This window comes from Typopeltis vanoorti, chromosome 18, assembly GCF_054136105.1.
Source record: "Typopeltis vanoorti isolate ZY-2024b chromosome 18, IOZ_Tvanoo_1.0, whole genome shotgun sequence".
In the NCBI taxonomy this organism is placed as follows: Eukaryota; Metazoa; Arthropoda; class Arachnida; order Uropygi; family Thelyphonidae; genus Typopeltis; species Typopeltis vanoorti.
The window spans coordinates 99448724-99469282 of NC_143566.1; the positions used below are offsets into that span (position 1 = coordinate 99448724).

The following is a 20559-nucleotide window of genomic DNA, read 5'->3' on the forward strand; positions in this document are numbered from 1 at the left end:
TATATATATATATATATATATATATATATATATATATACGAGGGCTGTTCAATAAGTAATATGACTAATTTTACTGTCGCGAAACCACTCATCACATATTAATTTCTGTGGAATAAAGAAATGTTACTGTCTGTATTAACAAAAGAGGTTGATAGATGGCGTATACGGGCTGATGTGCCAGAGTGTCACGTGACTAAATGCAAGCTTTTTTCGGCATGCCTACAAGCCGCGACCAGTCATCGAAATGGAAGTGTCCTTGGAACTGCATTATGCGATTAAATTTTGTGTGCATTTGCAAAAGTCGGCATCGGACACTTTTAACATGATACGCAAAGCTTTCCATGATGAAGCAATGCCGAGGGCAAGTGTTTTTCACTGGCATAAAACTTTTAAGGAAGGAAGGTAAAATGTGGAAGATCTTGAATGTGAGGGAAGATCTTCAACGTCCATCACAGAGACAATGATCAACACAGCAGCGATTATCATCAATGAGGATTGCAGAATTACAATAAGTCAGCTGCATGTTGTCCTGAATATTTCTGTGGGAAGTGTTCACTCAATCATGGCTGAACATTTGGGACTGAAATGTGTTTGCGCCTGATGGATTCCCAAACTCTTGACACCGGAGCAAATGCAGCATCGAGTGGATGTGTGCACAAAATGGAAAGAAAGACTGGAACAAGAAGGCGACAACTTCTTAAAACGCACCATTACAGCAGATGAAGCTTGGTTGTATCACTATGACCCTATAATGAAACAACAGAGCAGTGAATGGAAGCATCCGTCTTCACCTACCCCTAAGAAAGCAAAAACTGTAAAATCAGCTGGTAAAGTTATGACCATAATGTTTTTTGACTACGAAGGCATTGTTTACCAACACGCTGTAGAACCCGGGAATACTGTAAACTATGCGGATGTTTTACAGACAATGGTACAGCACGTCAAAAGGAAGCGTCCGTTGCTGAAGAATGGCTTCTTATTGCACCACGATAATGCAAGGCCACATATTGCTGGTTGTGTAGTGGACGTCTTGCAGAAGAACGACATAGATATCCTACCACACCCTCCATACAGTCCTGATCTCGCACCATGAGATTTCTGGCTGTTTCCTCAGCTCAAGAAACCACCAAGAGGCTGCCATTTCAAAAGCAACAAAGCATGTGTAAAAGCTGCGGAGGCAATTTTGAAAGAACTCTCAAAAAATGGACTTTCACATGTGTTTAAGAAGTGGACACAACGTTGGGACAAATATATCGCATCCCACTGTAGTTACTTTGAAAAAGACCATGTAAATGATGATGATTAAAGGTAATCTGTTTTCTGTATAAATATAGTCTTATAACTTATTGAACAGCCTACATATATACAGGGTGTCTCAAAAAAACGTATACACACTTTGAATGATCATAAAGTTGGTATTTATTATAAGACAGTTAACTTTCACATTGTAAAGTACACCACATAAATGTACTTTTCATCCCTCAACATTTGTATTCAAACTGATGACCGTTCTGGTCTGGGGACCGCTGATAACGTGCAGCAATGGAATTGCAAACACTGAGCATCATTCGTCTTGTAGCCCAGCTACAAGACGAAATGATGCTCTTTCGATTGCTGCTTTCAAGTCATCGACTGTTGCCAGTTTAGAAGTGTAAATTTTATCCTTGATAAATCCCCATAAGAAGAAGTCCATTGGCATGAGGTCTGGTGAACATGGGGGGGGGGGGGTATTCTACAGAACCTCTTCTTCCAATCCATCTGTTGGGTAGAGTCTCATCAAGATATGCCCTCACATCTCAATGGTAGTGTGAGGGTATCCCATCTTGTTGAAAATAAAAGTTCTCATCCTCAAAGTCCTCTTGAATACGTGGCATGACAGCTTCATGCAGCAAGTTCAAGTAATTGGCAGCAGTTACAGTACCGTCAAAAAAGAATGGTCCAATTAATCCGTGTGCTGATAAGTCGCCTCACACCGTTACTCCTGGTAAATTTACATGATGTTTCTCCATACCATGCGAATTCTCAGGTGCCCAATAAGTGCAATTGTTCCAGTTAATTGACCCATTTAATTTAAATGTGGCCTCATCACTCCACACAATTCGTCTTGGAAATTGTGCATCCTCTTCACATTTTTTCAACTACCACTCACAAAACTGCATTCTCCTATCCGGATCATCTTCGTCGAGAGTGTGTGCTCTTCTTGGAATGTAACTTTTCCAATGACTGCCCTTCAACATGCGATGGACACTTGATTTTGATACTGCTATCTCACGAGACGCTTGTCACACAGATTTTCTTGAACTTTGACGATACGTTTCAATCAACCTTTCTTCTGTTGAAGGCCTCGTAGCTGTTCGTGGTCTTCCTGAATGTTGCTTATGGACATTTCAAATAGTTCCATCTTCTTCAAATTTATCTCTAATTCGAGTGATAGTCTCGTAGGTGGATCTCATTGAAATTCTTTTCTAAACTCTTTGCACTTCCACTACGTTTTCATACTTCCAGTAGCATTTTAGGATAAATTTTCTTCCCTCAAAGCTTAGTCTGGTTTCAGCCATTATTTCAAATCTATTAACCTGCAAAATAACAAAAATTAAGTGAGTTATCAGCTGTTGAAGTGTGTATACATTTTTTTTGAGACACCCTGTATATATATATTATAATGTAATGTTGTTTCTTTTAAGGGTAAAATTTAAAAAAGATTATGAAGCTCTGAAATGCAGGTTAGAAACCCTTGCAGACAAGGTGTCATATGATATTATGGTAAGATATTTTACATTTTGCTGTTGATTGATGTTTTTAGAGTATTTTAAAATTTTCCATAAACAATAATGAAATGCATTTTCTGTATTTCCCATCTTCAGTACTAATGTGATTCACATAACAAACAGTAATTATAAAATGATTTATTTTAAATCAATATAGAAGAAAAAAAAAACAATTTTTAATATATTTTCATTTAATGTTTTGAAACAAAATATCATTTGCAACCCATTCTTGCATTTTATTTTATTATTTTATATTTTTACAACTTCATTATTATTAATAATGTTATACAGGTATTCTCCAGACTACAGTCATCCAAAGTGGTGACCAAACTTTTCTTAAGAAAATTTCAGTTTATTTTACTGTATTATAAAAATGCCATAAAACTATTTAAAACTACACTTTGAATACACAACCTGTTATTGAGATACATGTAATAACCTCTTAAGATGCACAACTCTTCCATCTTAATTCTTTAAGATGGGTATCAACTATCTGTACATATTTCCTGATTTCTTTCTTTCCTTTCAGCAGTTGTAGTTATAGTGTATAACTTATTGCTTATTCCATTTTATTTGCACCTGCATTAACTTTTTTCTTTTGTTGTGACATTCAATAAAAAAAAATCCCCATACATTTTAAACTAAAAAGCACTAGTGATTTGGATAGTAATACGAGGAAAAGAAAAGCCACTGATTTGAAAAAAAAAAAAAAAAAATCTAGCCCTTGTGAAACAGTATCAAGCCTGACAAATGGTGAGGCTTCTTTAGCATGCAGTTTTAACTTATCAAAATCCACAGTCAGCATCATAATAAAGAAGAATGAGTGTATTATAGATGCTGTTAAGGGTAAGACACTACTTTTTTAAAAATGGTGTAGTGCCTTTAACATCCCCAATACCTATCACTAGTAAATCACTTGAAAATGAGGAAGAAGATTATGATGTTTTTCAGGTGTCTTATGTTTTCCATCCAGTTAGATGTGAGCTTAAATCCTGCTGTAGTCATGGATGTTTGTCAATGCCTTTAGATAGTAATGGACACTAAACATGATGATAAACTCTTTCAGTGGTAGCCAATTTTAAATAGAATGATGCAAGAAATTTCAAAATATATTTGTGCTTTTGTTTCTCCTCATGGTACTGGTACCCGAGAAGGACAGCAATTCTTTGAATTATTAGAGAGGATAGCTGGCTTGATGAAATCAAAAAGCCAGTTCTTATTGGAGACACAACAGAGTAGGACTTGTTCCAAGAAAATTTGAAGGAAAGAGCAGAGATATTAATAATGATGAGTGCCTGCTGGATGTCATTAATGAATAGTCCACATTTACAACATAAATATATTCTTAAATTAATGTGGGGACAGGAAACAAAATATTGCGAGTCTTATTGATTAGGTTATGGTTGCTGGTGATATCTTCAAACTCATTTCAGAATTCAAGAATACTGAATGTAGGTGATTCAAAATAATAAATGTCATGATTTTCTTTTGAGCAGGATAAAAAAATGAGTATCACATTGAAAAGAAAAATGTGTATCAAAAGTTTTAAAAAGGATCAAAAGGTTGAAGGATAGATTGAAGATTTGTGGGTTATAGAAATTTGATAGGCAGAATAGGGTTGGTATCATAGAGACATGGAAATTGCCTTAAATATTTTTGTAGGATTTGATATAGAGGAAATTTTTTAGTGTAGGACTGGTGTGTTTGTGCGTGGGAGAGAACTACTGGGTCATCCCTGAAAATTGAGCTAAGGTATAAGGAATATAATTTTTGCTTATGTGTGTGGAACAGATTGCCAGAATCTATTGTGGATGCATGTTGGTGAATAAGTTCAAAGTGAAGTATGATGGATGTAGTGCAAATGTTGGCTGTAGCTTGGAATAATATGTTTATGGTGAATCTACAGACTTCATGGAGTTGCCCATCTAATAATAATAATATGTGGACTCTGGACTCGAATACACAAATATTATAGTAGAAAAAGGAGAGAATTTTTGAAAAAAGAAAAGATAATAATGAAGAACCTACCATAGGTCCAGTTGGCAAAAGTGTGAAAAGTTACTGTATATTATAATCATTTGGATGTTTTGGTTGAGAGTCAGGGTTAGGAATCACATTGAAAATATTTAAGATTGTTAGTTTAATTGATAAGGCAAAAAAATAATGATATTCTTGGATCACTGTTGAGAGTGCTCTGCAAAGATAAGTTTTTTTTTTTTCATTTATTTTTATTTGAAAAAATATCAATATCGATTTATAAACTAAACATAATTTAGATTTAGTTAGGTTTAGTTTAGTTTAATTTAGACTTAGTTTATATTAAAATATTTAGAGTATTCTATATAATGCGATGAAATACTATCAGTGTTATACATAACAGGTGTTAATTTTGATGCTCTTAAAATAAGTATTTTTATTAATTGTTAATCAATGAGTGTATGCATACTTAGTATTGATGTATTGAAAAGTTTGTGTGTGAAATATAGCATTCGAGTAAGTTCTTTGTGTATGTTTGACTTCAACAGTTTTATTTAAGGAATACATATCCATACTTGAAGTAGAAAAAGCCATCAAAGGCTTGAAATGTGGAAAGGCAGCAGGAGTAGATGATATTCGACCAGAAATGCTGAAGTATGGTGGTATAAGAGTCTTACAGTGGCTGCACTGCATAGTTCAGAAAGCCTGGACAGAGGGACGAATTCCCGATGATTGGAGTAGAGCTCTCATAGTACCCATATATAAAAAGGGAAATAAAACTGCATGTGAGAATTACAGAGGTATTTCCCTACTGAGTGTTCCTGGCAAGATCTATGCAAGTATACTTGAGAAACGGTTGAGAAGAATTGTGGAAGAAAAGCTTGGTGAAGAACAAGCTGGATTCAGGCCAAATAGAGGCTGTCAGGATCAGATCTTCACTTTACGACAAATAGTCGAGAAAGCATGGGAATATAACAGAGATCTGTATTTAAGTTTTGTCGATTTGGAAAAGGCATATGACAAGGTGCCAAGAGAGAGAGAAGCTATTCAATACGCTGCAGTTATATGGTGTCAATGGGGCATTATATCAAGCAATACTTAGTCTTTATTTGAGTTGTAAGTCAGCAGTTAGAATTGAAGTACAGGGAGATGGTTTAATGTTAAATCTGGTGTGAGACAAGGATGTACATTATCCCCTCTGTTATTCATTATCTATATGGATCACATTATGAAAGAATGTGGTATTAAACCTGATATCAAAATTGGAGATTTTAATATCAGCTCTTTGCTTTATGCGGATGATGTTATACTTCTAAATAAATCTGCTACAAGTCTGCAAGATTCTCTGACTAAATTGAATAGCTTTTGTAATAGATATGGTATGAAGGTCAGCAATAAAAAGACAAAGACAATGAAAATAGGCAGAATCATTGAAAATGTTAACTGTGTTGTGAATGGAGAACCTGTGGAACAAGTAAAACATTTCAGCTACGTAGGCACGATTTTTACTGAAGATGGTAAATTAAATATAGAAATAGACAATAGAATCAGCAAAGCTGGTATGGTGGGAAGTCAATTGAATAAATTCATATGGAATAAGAAAGAAATTAGTCGGAATACTAAATTAGCTGTATACAAGACAGTGTTCAAACCAGTTTTAACTTATGGATCTGAGAGCTGGGTCAGAAGTAAAACACTTGACCAATGACTAGAGACCGCAGATATGAGAGTCCTGAGAAAGATTAGAGGCGTGAACAGATGGCATCAATGGCAATATCATATTAAAAATGAGGATATTAGGAAAGAACTTGACATTGTCAGCATCTAGGAATGCGTTAGCAGAGCTAATCTCAGGTGGTATGGTCACTTAAATAGAATGGGAGAGGAAAGATTAGCAAAACAAGTGTTCTCTGCCAGGTTGGCAGGAAAACGACCCAGAAGAAGACCAAGATATAGGTGGATTGATACGGTACAAAGTGCCTTAGACGATAGAAATATAAGATCTGATAATGTTGGAGTCTTGACAAGTAACACACTGATTTGGAGGAAAATTGTAGATAGGAAGTTAGTAATGATGTAATTTTTTTCATGTAGTACTATCATATCCTGTACATCCCTTGAGGGTACATGGCAGGAATTTGATGATGATGATGAGAGTGGAACTATCACCAACTTATCCATACATGTTAGTGTTCTTTGTATTATAGCAGCAGTTTTTTGGGAAATCCTTACTACTTTTGTAATGTGTCCCCTGACATATTATAGTTTGTGCTTTAAACTGTTAGTTATCTTTACCTTTGAAGATGTTAGTCTAATGACTAACGAAACTTGTCGGGTTTGTTTTTTAGTATTTAATATTTTAATATTTAATATTATTAAATACTAATTTTTTAGTATTTAATATTTTAATATTTATTACATAATATGTAGGATGTTGTCAAGGTCTATTTTGTTTTAATCAGCAAATTTTGTCTGCAAATTCTGCATGTCATCCATCTCATTTTTTGAGATGGATGACATACAGAATTTTACTGTATATAACAGCCAGTGAAGGTAGGTTTGCAATAAACAGGTAATTAGTACACCAGTTGGAGATCAGGAGAGAAAGAAATCCAAGAAGCTATTTTTCCATCCTTTTCTATCTTCATGGTGAAGTTTGATGTGGGAGTGTAGACCACTGATTTTAGTTACATCTTAGTACATCGTAGATATTATGGAACCAACTAGCATGTTAGAGTAAAACTTCAGTTTAATATAAACAAAAATAATCACTTGACGTTTTTCAGAGATGGTCATCATATGTAGTATACACATATATGCAAAGAAACAAGCTGCTGTTAAACTTTGATAAATTGAGATTCCTAAGAATTCTAATTTTATCATCGTTTAACAGGAAAAACCTTGTAGAGAATATGCTTGCTTCTAGGTATGTGTTGTATGCAACTGGTAAAATATAGATTACATTATTATAAAGAAAAAAGATTGTGAATATTTCAAGGAAGGAATACTTACTTGATTGTATAATGCCAGTGATACGTTATAAATCAATAATATTTTGTTAGAATTGATAATACAATGTTTGTAGTATGACTTGCATTAAGCTGCTGTGAACAAAAGTTCAAAGTGCACGGGCATGCCGACGGAGAGAGAAAGGTTGCCCCCAGGCAGTCACACGCCCATGGCATGTGCAGAGGTGAGTGGTTAGAAAAAACAAATGAGACAAGACGAGACCCACATGTGAGAAATTATGCATGTTGGGTGAGCTACGTGAGTTATGGTGATTGCCAATAGGGGAGATGATATAAAAGGGTTAGGACCCCCCCCCACACACACACACAGGGCTTTTTTTCTCTTCTCTCTTGGCTAGTGGTCTCGTGTATTCTGGTGAGTAGATGTTTGCATGGAGGAGTGTCTCTGTCCAGGAGTGCTCGGATGAAGGATCAGTGAAGAGTTCTGTTAGGAATCCCGAGGGTGGTAATCGGATATGCTGCTTACGAGCTGGAAGGATCACGTGCTCCTAATTGTACGTTGAAAGAACACATCTCCGTTCGACTGACGGGCAATCCATGGAAGGGGTTTAACATCTAGGCAACAGACCTCACAGAAGCAGAATCGCCTTGCGCCATGCGTACAGTAATGTTGAAAATTCTTTGTCTATATAATGTGTATAAGAAAACTAAGATGTTATAAAAGAGATTAAGGGAGATTGAGGACTTTCATATAATTAAGACAGGACTGTAGCACCTTAATATTAAAACACATAGTGAGGCAACTCCTATACGGTTAAACTAATGTGTATGTTTTTGAAAGTATTTAGAAGGTTTAGTCTGAGTAATGCGATATGATATAAAGATTAATGTGAATATTGCAGTCAAGTTTTGTCAGTTTGTGAAATAACATATTGATGTTGCTGCTTGATATCCTTACTTAATAAGGATACCTATAATTTTCTCTGATTAACATTGAAGTTTTGAATTGAGTTTCTTTGTATTGTAAATTGTATTAATGTGTCCAATAAACCTTTGTTATCTTTAATCTGAGTATCTAAGTATTAGAATCTGATGCACCACTTGCAAAAAGATACGAATCTAAGCAGGAGAAAATAGATTATGTTATAGGTTACGATTGCAAATCAGTAGTCATTATAGTACACCTTTGAGATCACTTCTTGATTAAGACATGTTTAATTTATTCTAATAGCTTATGTGGTACAGCATAAAAATATAAATATTCCTAATGCTTTAAGAGTAGTGAGATTTCAAAGACTTTGCCATACTGGTTTTGGCTCGACCCTGAAGCAATTCCTTTGTGTTTAGAGGTACCACGTGACTCCTTAGGAAGGACCCAACATATAGTACATTATTAATAGAATTTAAGAAAGTGGGACACAACACTGCACTACAATCTATATGGCATGCTAAAGTTACTGGTCAACCATTAAAACTATTGGCCTGACCTCTGGTAGAAAAAAAAAACTTACTACATCAAAGCTAGTTCTATTATTATTATTATCTATTATTACAAAATTAAATTAAGCTAGAGAGCAAATTTGCAGACAAAATAGGTGATGTAAGTGGCAAAATCAGAGTTTATCTTGAGGAAAAGCTGAATAACTGAAGAATTTCAGCAAGTGAAACATTTGTAAATAAGGTCAAATGCCAAAAATACCATAATATTAAATGGGCCGTAAGGATAAGTTTTTTTAAATTTTGGTCTAGAAACCAGAAGAATTTTTTTTATAAACAAGTGGGAATGGCCAATCAATGCTTAGAGTTGTGATATAAGAATTTTGCTAGACAACAAAGAGTACATTTGATACAGTCAGTGATGGGTCTAAGTGGAACATCTTTATGGATTTTTGGCAGACCATAGAAACAAGGGGTTCTTCCAAAAAGTCTTCGGTATTTTGATATCTTTGTCTCAACTAAATTCATCTGGTAGATAATTCTTTTTGTTGATCTGGCTATTAACTGGGTTATGATTTTCTTGGTAGATGGTTCTGTTGCATAAAAGAAGGGATTTTTTTTGTTGTAATCAGAGGTATCCATAACTACAATGCCTCTTTCTTTGTCAGTTTTAATAATAGTTAAATGGCTGTTGCATCTCAAGAATTTCAAAGCTTGAAACTGTGTGAAAGATTAGAAGGGAGGAGCTTAGCTTTAGTAATACAGAAGGCACTTCAAGATGGAACAAGATGGCATCATTATTAGAGGGGGAAATTCTTTGTTAATTTTTTTCGACAAATTTAAACGTAACTCATCTACCCTCTTTGGTGATGATTTCAACAAGCTTCTTTTTGAAGTTTCTTCTCTACTACTCAATACCAAGCTTCTCCCTTCTAACTTTGATCACCCCCCCCCCCCACACACACCAGCATAGTTTAAGGCTTTGAAATTCTTTGATTGTTGACTGAGGGCTTTCACCTGATATTGAAAGAGAGTTCTCTTTATTAGTTAATACAAAAAATGATTAAAAAAAACAAAACAAGAATCATTAATTAAGCAAATCACTAATTTTCAGTAATTAAGCAAATGTAAGTTGACATCATGCTTTTGCATTACATATAGAATTACATAATGCAGAACAGTATTCTATTATTTCTCATAGGTCTGCTATATTTGAGTCCAGACCTTGGGCCTAAATCTAGGGCTAATGTTCAGAGCAGACCCACAGTTGTAGAGACTTACCACTTAATATTCAAGATATTTCTGTTTAATATATTCCTGTAGCTTTTTTTTCTGTTTGAAATATAGTCTTTTTTTTCTTTTTCATTTCTCTAAAATAAAAACTTATTTTTCTCTTTCACAGGTACCTTTTGGTACTCAAGCCATGATGCCTGGAAAACTCGTTCATACCAATGAAGTTCTGGTACTTTTGGGAGACAACTGGTTTGCAGAAAGATCAACAAAACAGGCTGCAGAGATAGCTGATCGTCGAATTAAACGTAATGCTACATTTTTTTTCAGTTTTTTTTTAAATTTTTTATGTTGCTCCCATCCATGAAAGGTTATTTACAAACCTATAGTACATTTTATACTATGGGTGGTCTCAGGATTTTTTTTTATATTTTTATTAATTTGTATATATATTTAAAAAAAAAAAATCAGCTAACGTCTTTTTATTCCTGTATAGGGAGTAGGCGAGGCCGTTTAGCCCTATCTAACTTTTGGAGACTGAGTGAGCAGTTCAATCTCCACTAGCTGGCCCAAGGCTATCACTAATTAAGCAGCATGCAGTGAAGAGAGATGGCTGAACAAGTGCTGCCATCTCATGGTCTCTAATCCTAACACAATATATATATTTAATGTCTGAACTGTTTTGAATTTTTAATTTATTTTTTACACCCTGCTCTAGAGACCAAACATTGAATTGTAGTTGTTTGGGAATACTTCATGAGGAAGGCTGTTCCAGAGGACAAAGGTGGATGGAATAAAAACAAGGAAGAAGAGAAGTAGTTTCGGTGTGTTTGCATTTGCACAGTAAAGGGATGCTTGGCAGTTGCTGCTCTTATATTAACAGGTGCAATAGAAAGTAGAGGAATGATGGTTGCCAATTCACTGTAGCAGCAACCATGGAAGTACCTGTAGAAGGGACACAGTGCGAAACACTGCACCTGTGAGATAGAGGTTAAAGTGAATTTTTAAGAGAGGGATCATCTATGAGCGTAATTGTTTGCCTCTGGATGGCATCAAAGATTTTAAGGGAGGTTTAGGTGCACCACCCTAAACATGTGAGTAGTATTCTAAACATGAGCAGATTTGGGATTTATATATAGTTAAGAGTTAGTTGGGTGTAAAGTAGGGTCCTGAATGAAAGAGAATGCCGAATTTCTTGGATGTGATGTGTCTATCCCAGGTATCCATATGTGATATTACTAAGGATCAGGGCAGGTGAGCTGGGATCTCATTTGCAGGAGAAAGCGAAGCCTGTGTTTTGGTAGCATTGAAAATGACAAGGTTGTCCTTGCCCTATTGAAGTATGTAAATCAATGTTTAAGTCACTAGTTGTAGGTGATTTTTTTAGCCTGGGATGTCAGAGTACTGCATGGTACTCTCAAATGAGTAGGATGAATGGAGAGTACTGTCATCTGCAAAGCTGTGGATAGGATTAGTGGTCATTTATGTACAGGAGATAGCTAATAGGTGATAGGATAGAGCATTGAAGCATTCCAGCTTTGTTGTGAAGCTTGAAGAGAGGGAGCCATCTACCATGCTTGCAGAGAGAAAGCTGCCTATCCAATTACAGAGGGTGGCAGGGAGACCAAATGATGGCAATTTGTTAGTAGGCCTTTATGCCTCACACGATTAAAAGCTTTGGAAATGTCAAAGGTGATGGCACAAGTTTCTCCAAACCTTTCCACGTATGTGTTCACCACTGGACATGTACTGTAGAAAGCTACAAGGTCAGCTGCGGATCTTGAATGGCAGAATCCATACTGGTGATTGCTGATTAATTGGTGGGCCTCTGAGTAGTGGAGAAGTTGACTATTGATGACTTTCTCCATTTTTTGATGAGAACAGAGGTAATAGCAGTTGGTCAGTAGTTTGATAGTAGAATTCTATCAACTTTTTTGATTCCATGCACTGGAATAAGTACTAGATATGTATAATAAATTATAGAGATGATGCTGATGCAGAATAGGTATTAGATCTGGAGCGCAATGTTTGAGAACAATTGGAGAGATGCCATCAGCACCAGAAGACTTTTTAGTATCCAAGTTATTTAGTAGTTTTCTGATGTATTTTAGTCAAAAAACTATAGGAGGCATTTGGTGCTTGGATTCTGGTATGGTAGGAGGTGATTTTCCTTGGTCATTATGCAGGAGTTTGAGATAAAGAGTGATACCAGGAGGTCATTTTTATCTTTGAGTGAAGTAACAGTGATGCCATCAGGATGTAAGAGAGAGAGAGAGAGAGAGGTGGAAGTGCAGGAGAGCACAAATTTCATCCAACAGCCTTAGCAAGTGACCAGAAGGCACAGCTTCCATTTGGACAGGAGGCAAATTTTCTGCTGTTGGCCTTGATGGAATCTGATTTGGATCTGACGTTCACCTGGGAGATGGCCATGGAATTATTCTTATTAAAATTTGACTGGAAAAAAATGTTTTTGCAGATAAGTTGAACAATTCATAAAATTTAAAAGAATTGCAGCGAAGTGGTGTCATTCACTTCCAGTTAAGTTTGTAGATAAAACGTGGTCTGCTAGGTTAGATTTCTCATATGTTGAAGAAAATAAATATAATTCATATATTTTCATTTGTTTATTTGTTTTATTTTAGCAACTTTTCCTTGAGCTTGTAAAACCAGAGCATTTTGCAAAAAAATGGATTTTATTCTTTAGTGTAGAATGAAACATCATTTTCACACTTGATGTAGAACAGTTGAGTATCCTTAAGGGTATTCAACTGTATTGTATTATTGTATTGACATCTACATTCTGTAGCACTTATATATATATATTTGATGAAACGGGTTTAATTGGCTATATAACATGATTAAAAAAAATTTAATAACTAGAATGATGATGGAACTAATGCATTCAAATAATAAATAATATTTTTTCTATTTTGGTATCTCTCGGCTTCTAGTAATTAAAATTTTTAATCATATATATATATATATATCATATCTTATGCAGCCATTTATGATAGCAAGTTGTTATCATTAAACTATTTTAGCTCAGTAAGCTAGTCTTGATATGGTCATAATTTGCCTATCGGGAGATATGATTCTCTGTGAATATATTGTCCTGTGAAAAGTAGATATTTTGTAAACAGTGAAAATTAAAGATTTGTATGAAGCCATGAGACAGTCTCAAATGTCAATGTAGTATTAATTTCTTTTTTTCAGTAGTGAATTTCATACATTGGTGAATATCATTAGTGTTTTGTAGGAGTGTTTAAAGCTCAGTTTCAGAGGATGATCACACATTGAAGAAGAATATTTAATTATAATTGTTCTCTTCAGTATGAGAAATGTAGTTTAGCAGACTGTGTGATTGTTTGGAACCAAACATGGAACTGCTTCATTGCAATTCTTTTAAATTCAAGAGTCATTCAAAGATTCTTGATAAGAATTTCTCCATTGACTAATTTTTGATATGAATAATGCTGTTTCTACCTTGAATAGAAATATTATATTATATATTTTTTGTTGTTGTTGCTAAATTTTAATTTATTGTATTCCTTGAGGTTAGTCATAACCTTGTCAATAACATTATCTGGTTGTCATTTGCACCCATTACCTTGTATTTTGCATGCTCTTTTAATTATTTAGAATGGATACAAATGTTTTTGTGTCAGTGCCCTTATAGTTTACTGTTTGTGTCTATTTGCGTTTATTTTATGTTTCACAAAAACATCCAAGTTGCAAAATTGCTAAATAAACTTAGCTATGCTACATTTGATCTGAAAATAGTTTCAGCATGTTGCTATGTTTAGTTGCTTATAATAGTATTTGTTCTAATTTTTTTTTTTTTTAAATAAGCTGTAGTTATTATAACAATCTTCTATTATAATTTTTGTTGAAGATAAGATTTTGTAGATCCAATTGCACCAATTTTAAATTTTCATTCCTTATATTCCATAATTTGCTATATTCCATATTCCATAATAAGCTAGTAATTGACTAGCTTTTTCAAGGCTTACACAGTACAAAAAAATTATAAATGCAAAAAAGTTTAAGAATAAAAAAAAACATTAGTACTTGTTAGGTAGCTAAGGTAACACGTTCGCGTGACATTTCTACTCAGTATCATGAACACTTGTTACATGCAAATGCATAGTATGATTATTCGTGTACTGTAGTTCTGTTGAACTGAAGGAATTAATTAGATTTTTCCAAGTATTGTTCAGTATGGCCCCTTGATTTCTGTTTAGATTGCTGCCTATACATAGCACTACTGCTGCTTCTTTAAATAATCAATGTCTGTAATCTTCGTCTACGTAGAGCATAGAGCTGTTATTCCAATCTATAGTGTGGTTCGAAGTTGAAAAGTGATGTGCTAACCCGGAGGTGATTGTTCTGTTGTGATTTACATCGCCAACATGTTCTTTCTGTCTTATATCCAGGCTTCTTGAAGTTTGTGCAATGTAGGAAAGACTGCACGTGCATGGAATATTATACACACCTGGATATTTATAAAATGGAACACTGTCTTTAGGAGATCTTAGAACCTGTCTGATGCTAGTAGTTGGTTTAAATACAACCCTAATGTTATGGGCCTTTAACAATCTCGCAATTTTGGTGGAAATTGAACCCATAAAGGGGATGACTGCTGTTGAAATTTGGTGGGAGACTGTTCTTTCTTGTTGGTTATCTTTGTATAGAAATTTGTTGATGATGTTTCGAGGATAACCATTTTGCTATAGTGTTATAGCGATTTGAGACAGTTCTGTTTGAACTTCTTCATCGTCGAAGATAAAGTTTCTAGCTTGATTTCTCAACATGTGGATGATGCTCTGTTTATGTGACCTATGATGGTTTGAAGAGTAATGTAGATATCATCCAGTATCCATAGGTTTTTTGTAAATGGAAAGTTTGATATTGTTACCTTGTCTTTTAACTAGTATGTCCAAGAAGTGTAGCTGTTTGTTGTTTTCTACTTCTAGAGTAAATTTGATTTTATTGTGGAGCGCATTGATTCTATTGACAAACATATGTAGGTTTTCCATGTTGTCTTGTCATATGATGAAGATATCGTCTACATATCCCATATTGAAGGTTTAGGAGGAGTAATGCTGGTGAAGATTTCATTTTCAAATTTCTCCATGAAAAGGTCTGCACATGGTGGTGACAGAGGGCTGCCCACGGCTAGGCCTTCTAATTGTTTGTATACCTTGTTGTTAACTTTGAAGAAATTTGATTGTAGGCAATGCTTGAACATCTTTGTAATATCAGCATGAAAGAGATCTTTGATAATGTTCATGACTTCTTCTACTGGTACATTCATGAACAAGGATACTACTGTTGGATCCTACTTCTTCTTAATCTGTACCTTGGATCCGACTTGTTAGTCACTAAGATGTTCTTAGACAAAATAGAAGGTTGCTAGTTGATTTCTAATTCAAATATAAAGAAAATTTATATTTAAAGACTGCGCCACTTTATATTTGAATTAGTTCAAGAATTGAAGATAAACCAACTCTCAATTACACTTCCTTTTTACATTGTTATTATATATACTGGCCGAGTATATCTGACTTAACTTAATTCACCCGCTTTGGTTCGAATATTTTATGAATGGTGAAGTAAAAGAGATTCAGGCAAAATACAACTTTTGATTAACAAAAAGAAACATTTAATTTTAGAATCACAAATTTTACACTTAACTTCAAATCACTAATTAAGTTATTAGAAACACTTCAGCCTTCCTGGCAATACAGTCATACAAACTCAGAAAATGGTAATTCTGCTATCTCTATTACAGTTTTCTCATAGTTCCAAATACAATAAAATTGCAGTAACACCTCTTCACAAACAAACACTTTTAAATTTACACTTCAGCTAATTTTCACCAATAATTACTGTTAATATAAGGAAATTCTAGGATGAAACTCACACACTTCTCTGTATAGAAATATTAATAGTTGGAATAATCTTACCGATAATCTTTTTTCTTCATAAACTTACACACAAACATTTTTTTATAACTGTAAACACTTTAACAGTATACGGCACTCATTAAATAAATCTTCTAAGCAATAACTGAATTAATCGTCGATCACTATACACATAAACAAACGTTCTTGCATGAAATACTACTGATCACTTATGAATTAAGGCAATACACAATAATTCCTTAACTTGAGGTTTTATATGCACAGCTGTTCATTCTTCCTGCATTCATTTAATTCTTTAGGCAATATATTTCTAAGCACAGCTAACGGTAAACTTCAATTTTACAGCCTCTACTATTCCCTAATAACTCTGTGCTTTGCTTCAAGGTTCTGTATGTCCTTGAAAGGTCAGCCCTGAAATTGAATCTCAACTCAAATATCGCTAGTCTATTTAGTAGTCACTCAGCTGTCTTCCGTAGCTATAATTGTTATTCTATGCCTCTCGACTAGTAGACTTTATTAGCTGCTTGAGTGACTTGCCGACTCGCTATTATCACACTGTGATTCCCGAATGCTGAAAGCTCCGATTCCAACCTAATGCCAATCCTCTCCTTTTTCTTTCTCTTAATAATCTAATCTCCCCTTAATTCATTCATAATTTCAGCATTCATCGCTTATATATCTGTTCTTCCCGCCTAAATTATTCTTGTGATTTTCCTTCTAAAACTCTTTTCAATAAACCTTCTCCTCACGTGGTGTTCCAAAACGTGCTCGCTCACTTACATACGTCTCCATGACAGCAAAACAAAACATAATAAAATTGAGGTATTGCATAACGCTAAACTTCTATAAATAGGAATAAATAAAGAATATTTACATTTCAATTAATGGGCAGTTAATTTATCAAATATAAATTCTATATTAACATAGAAATAAGCTAAATAGCTTGATAATATTTTAGCACAGAGTTTTTCTACTATTAATACATATATTCTTGATTAAATAATTAAATATTAGATAAAATTAAAGGTAATTATATGAATATTAAATTGTAAAATAAGTTGTTTACATTAAATAATATTTACAAGTCTAGCCTTTGTGATGGAAGATCATGTTGGATTCTGAAGCAAATAATATCTATATATTCAGAATCCAATATCTATATATTCAGAATCCAATATCTATATATTCACAATCTCTATATATTCAGAATCCAACACTACGTCTAGACTGGCCATTATGTCTGTTTGTGTTATCTTCACGTTTTTGAGTTTGTCAACAAAGTTTTGAGAATTTTTTATGTAGGATTCTGTTTGTCTAATTTTTCCCTTAAGTAAGTTTGTTAAAGGCCCATAACATTAGGGCTGTATTTAAACCAACTACTAACATCAGACAGGTTCTAAGATCTCCTAAAGACAGTGTTCCATTTTATAAATATCCAGGTGTGTATAATATTCCATGCACGTGCGGTCTTATCCTGGACAAAGTTCGAGAAGTCTGGAAATAAGACAGAAAGAACATGTTGGCGATGTAAATCACAACAGAACAATCACCTCCAGGTTAGTACATCACTTTTCAACTTCAAACCACGCTATAGAGTGGAATAACAGCTCTACGTAGATGAAGATTACAGACATCGATTATTTAAAGAAGCAGCAGTAGTGCTACGTACAGGCAGCAACCTAAACAGAAATCAAGGGGCCATACTGAACGATACTTGGAAAAATCTAATTAATTCCCTCAGTTCAACAGAACTACAGTACACGAATAATCATATTATGCGTTTGCATGTAACACGTGTTCATGATACTGAGTAAAAATGTCACGCGAACGTGTTACCTTAGCTACCTAACAGGTACTAACGTTTTTTTTATTCTTAAACCTTTTTTGCATTTATAATTTTTTTGTACTGTGTAAGCCTTGAAAAAGCTAGTCAGTTACTAGCGAAACCGGTAGGCAATATTGTACGAACATACGTATGAAATAAAAATCTATGGTCAGTTTAACAATAAGTCTTATATTTTGTAACATTTTATGACCAAAAACATGTATAATTTAAATAATCATTTATTATTATTTTCTTTTTTTTTTTAAATTATGTACAGTTTTTAAAATATTCATTGTTCTTTTTTAAAAAAGATTTTTTTCCAATATTTAAAACTTTAGCATTGTCCTTGATTAGGAGAGGGATGGAGGGGAAAACATACATTAGATTTATTTAGTATATAACTGTTGTTCATTAATAATGTCTGTTCCAAGAAGCTAAAATATATAAAATTTGCTCTTCTGAATTTCAGAATGTGAGAAAATGTTGGAAGAACTTGAGAAGGAGAGGCAACAATTTGAAAACTGGATGAAATATACTAGCCAAATAGAGGTGATTTTAAATGATATTTATTTATTTATTTATTTTTAATCTTTTTTTCAGCATTTTAGTTCCAGACAGTCCTGGGGTCTGCTGCTGCTTCTACTTCTAATTTCTTCTAAATTCTTCTAATTTTCTTCTACTTATTTATATCTTGGGCATCCTTCCTTTCCATTCCAACTTCTTCTATATCCCTTTTGATGTTTTCCTGCCATATTTTCCTTGGTCTTCCTTTTCTTCTCTTACCCTTCACTTTCATTGTTATGACTATTTATATTGGGTGGTCTACCAGTCTTCTCTATACATGGCCAGCCCACCTCAGTCTTCTTTCTCTCACTTTGTCGCTAATTTTTCTAACCCTCATCTCCTTCCTTATATCTTTGTTCCTCCTGTGTTCCATTCCTTGATGTTCCATTAACCCTCTTAGCATTCTCATCTCTGTTCTTTCCAATTATTCTCTGTATTCAACTGTATTCTCTTTGTTGCCCGTGACTCTGCTCCTTACAACAAGGCCAGTCTAATGGCTGATTTATGTATACTTGTTTTTACTTGTTTCAGTGAATTTTTGTTGTATGTCACTCCTGACATCTTCTTCCATTTGGTCCAACCTGCCCTGATTCTTTCTCTGACTGCCAAGTTACATGTGCCTTCTCTCTCTTTGGTTAATCCCAGGTACCTAAAATGGCTAACTAATTTCAAGATACCCACCCCACCTCACCCATCCTTTATACTAACTTTGTCATGTCTTTCCCTCTCACTAACCATTACTTCAGCTTTCCTAGTATTTATCTTCAGACCAGCATCTTCCAAGGTATTTTCATCATCACCATCACTAACCATGAGCTCACTGCCTGTTGGTGTCCGATGCCTCCTTCACTATCTTCTTCCACCTTTGTCCAGTGCACATGTCACAGTTTCTGTACACCCATTCCATCTATCCATTCTCTGTATGGTCTACCTCTTCTGTTTAAACCATCCAAAATACCAAACATAAAGGTCTTTATCTTCTGGTTCTCACTCATTCTACAGATGTGTCCAAATAATTGCAGCTTCCATTTCATAATCTTCTACATTAGATTCTCTTTTGGTTGTATCTTTCGATAGAGCTCTTCATTTGTGATTTTCCATACCCATCCTATTCTTAGAATCTTCCTGTAACAAGTTCTTTCAAATGCCCACATTCTTTTTCTTGATTCCTTATTTATTACTCATGATCCATATAGTACACTGCTAAAGATGCATGTTTCCAGTACTTTTAGTTTTGTTTGCAGGCGGATCACTTTACTTTTCCAGATGTTATCCATGGCCTTCAGATTTGTTCTTCCCTTTGCACTCCTGATCTTTATTTCTTTTTTACAGTCTAAATTGTACGTCATTTTACTTCCCAAATATGTGAATTGTTCTACATTTTCTATATCAATTCCATCCATGTCATCTGCAAATCTCAGATTGTTAATTCTCATTCCCTGTACAGATATTCCTTTTGCATCTTCCTTCAGTTTGTCCGTTGCTCTTTCTAAATGTGTGATGAAAATGCTTGGTGATATTGGGTCCCCCTCTAGTATCTCTGCTTGTTCTAAACCATTTCCCCAAATCATCACCTATTCTAACTGCTCCAACTGCATTCTGATAAACATCTTTTAATATAGCTATTAGTTTTTTTATCAATTCCATAGGATTCCAGAATTACTAATGTCACTTTCTGGTCAATACTGTCAAATGCTTTCTGAAAATCAACAAAGCAAGTATATATGTTTTTGTTTTTTCTCCTAGCTTTCTCTGCTATTAACCTCATTGTCAAAATCTGTTGAATTGTAGTTCTATCCTTCCTAAATCCTGCTTGCTCATCTGCAAGGTATGCTTCCAATTGTGTTCTTAATCTTTCTGTCAAT

The 20559-nt window shown here is 34.3% G+C and overlaps 1 protein-coding gene across 1 annotated transcript in view; it reads left to right on the forward strand.

Moving 5' to 3' along the window:
- Window positions 1-20559, forward strand: part of LOC150096984 (uncharacterized) — a 103145-nt gene that overhangs the window by 22739 nt on the left and 59847 nt on the right. Inside the window, exons 3-5 of the mRNA XM_090408479.1 lie at window positions 2685-2763; window positions 10554-10689; window positions 18600-18679. Coding sequence (XP_090264605.1) covers window positions 2761-2763; window positions 10554-10689; window positions 18600-18679 — 219 coding nt within the window. The 5' untranslated portion in view covers window positions 2685-2760. The remainder of the gene's footprint in view (window positions 1-2684; window positions 2764-10553; window positions 10690-18599; window positions 18680-20559) is intronic.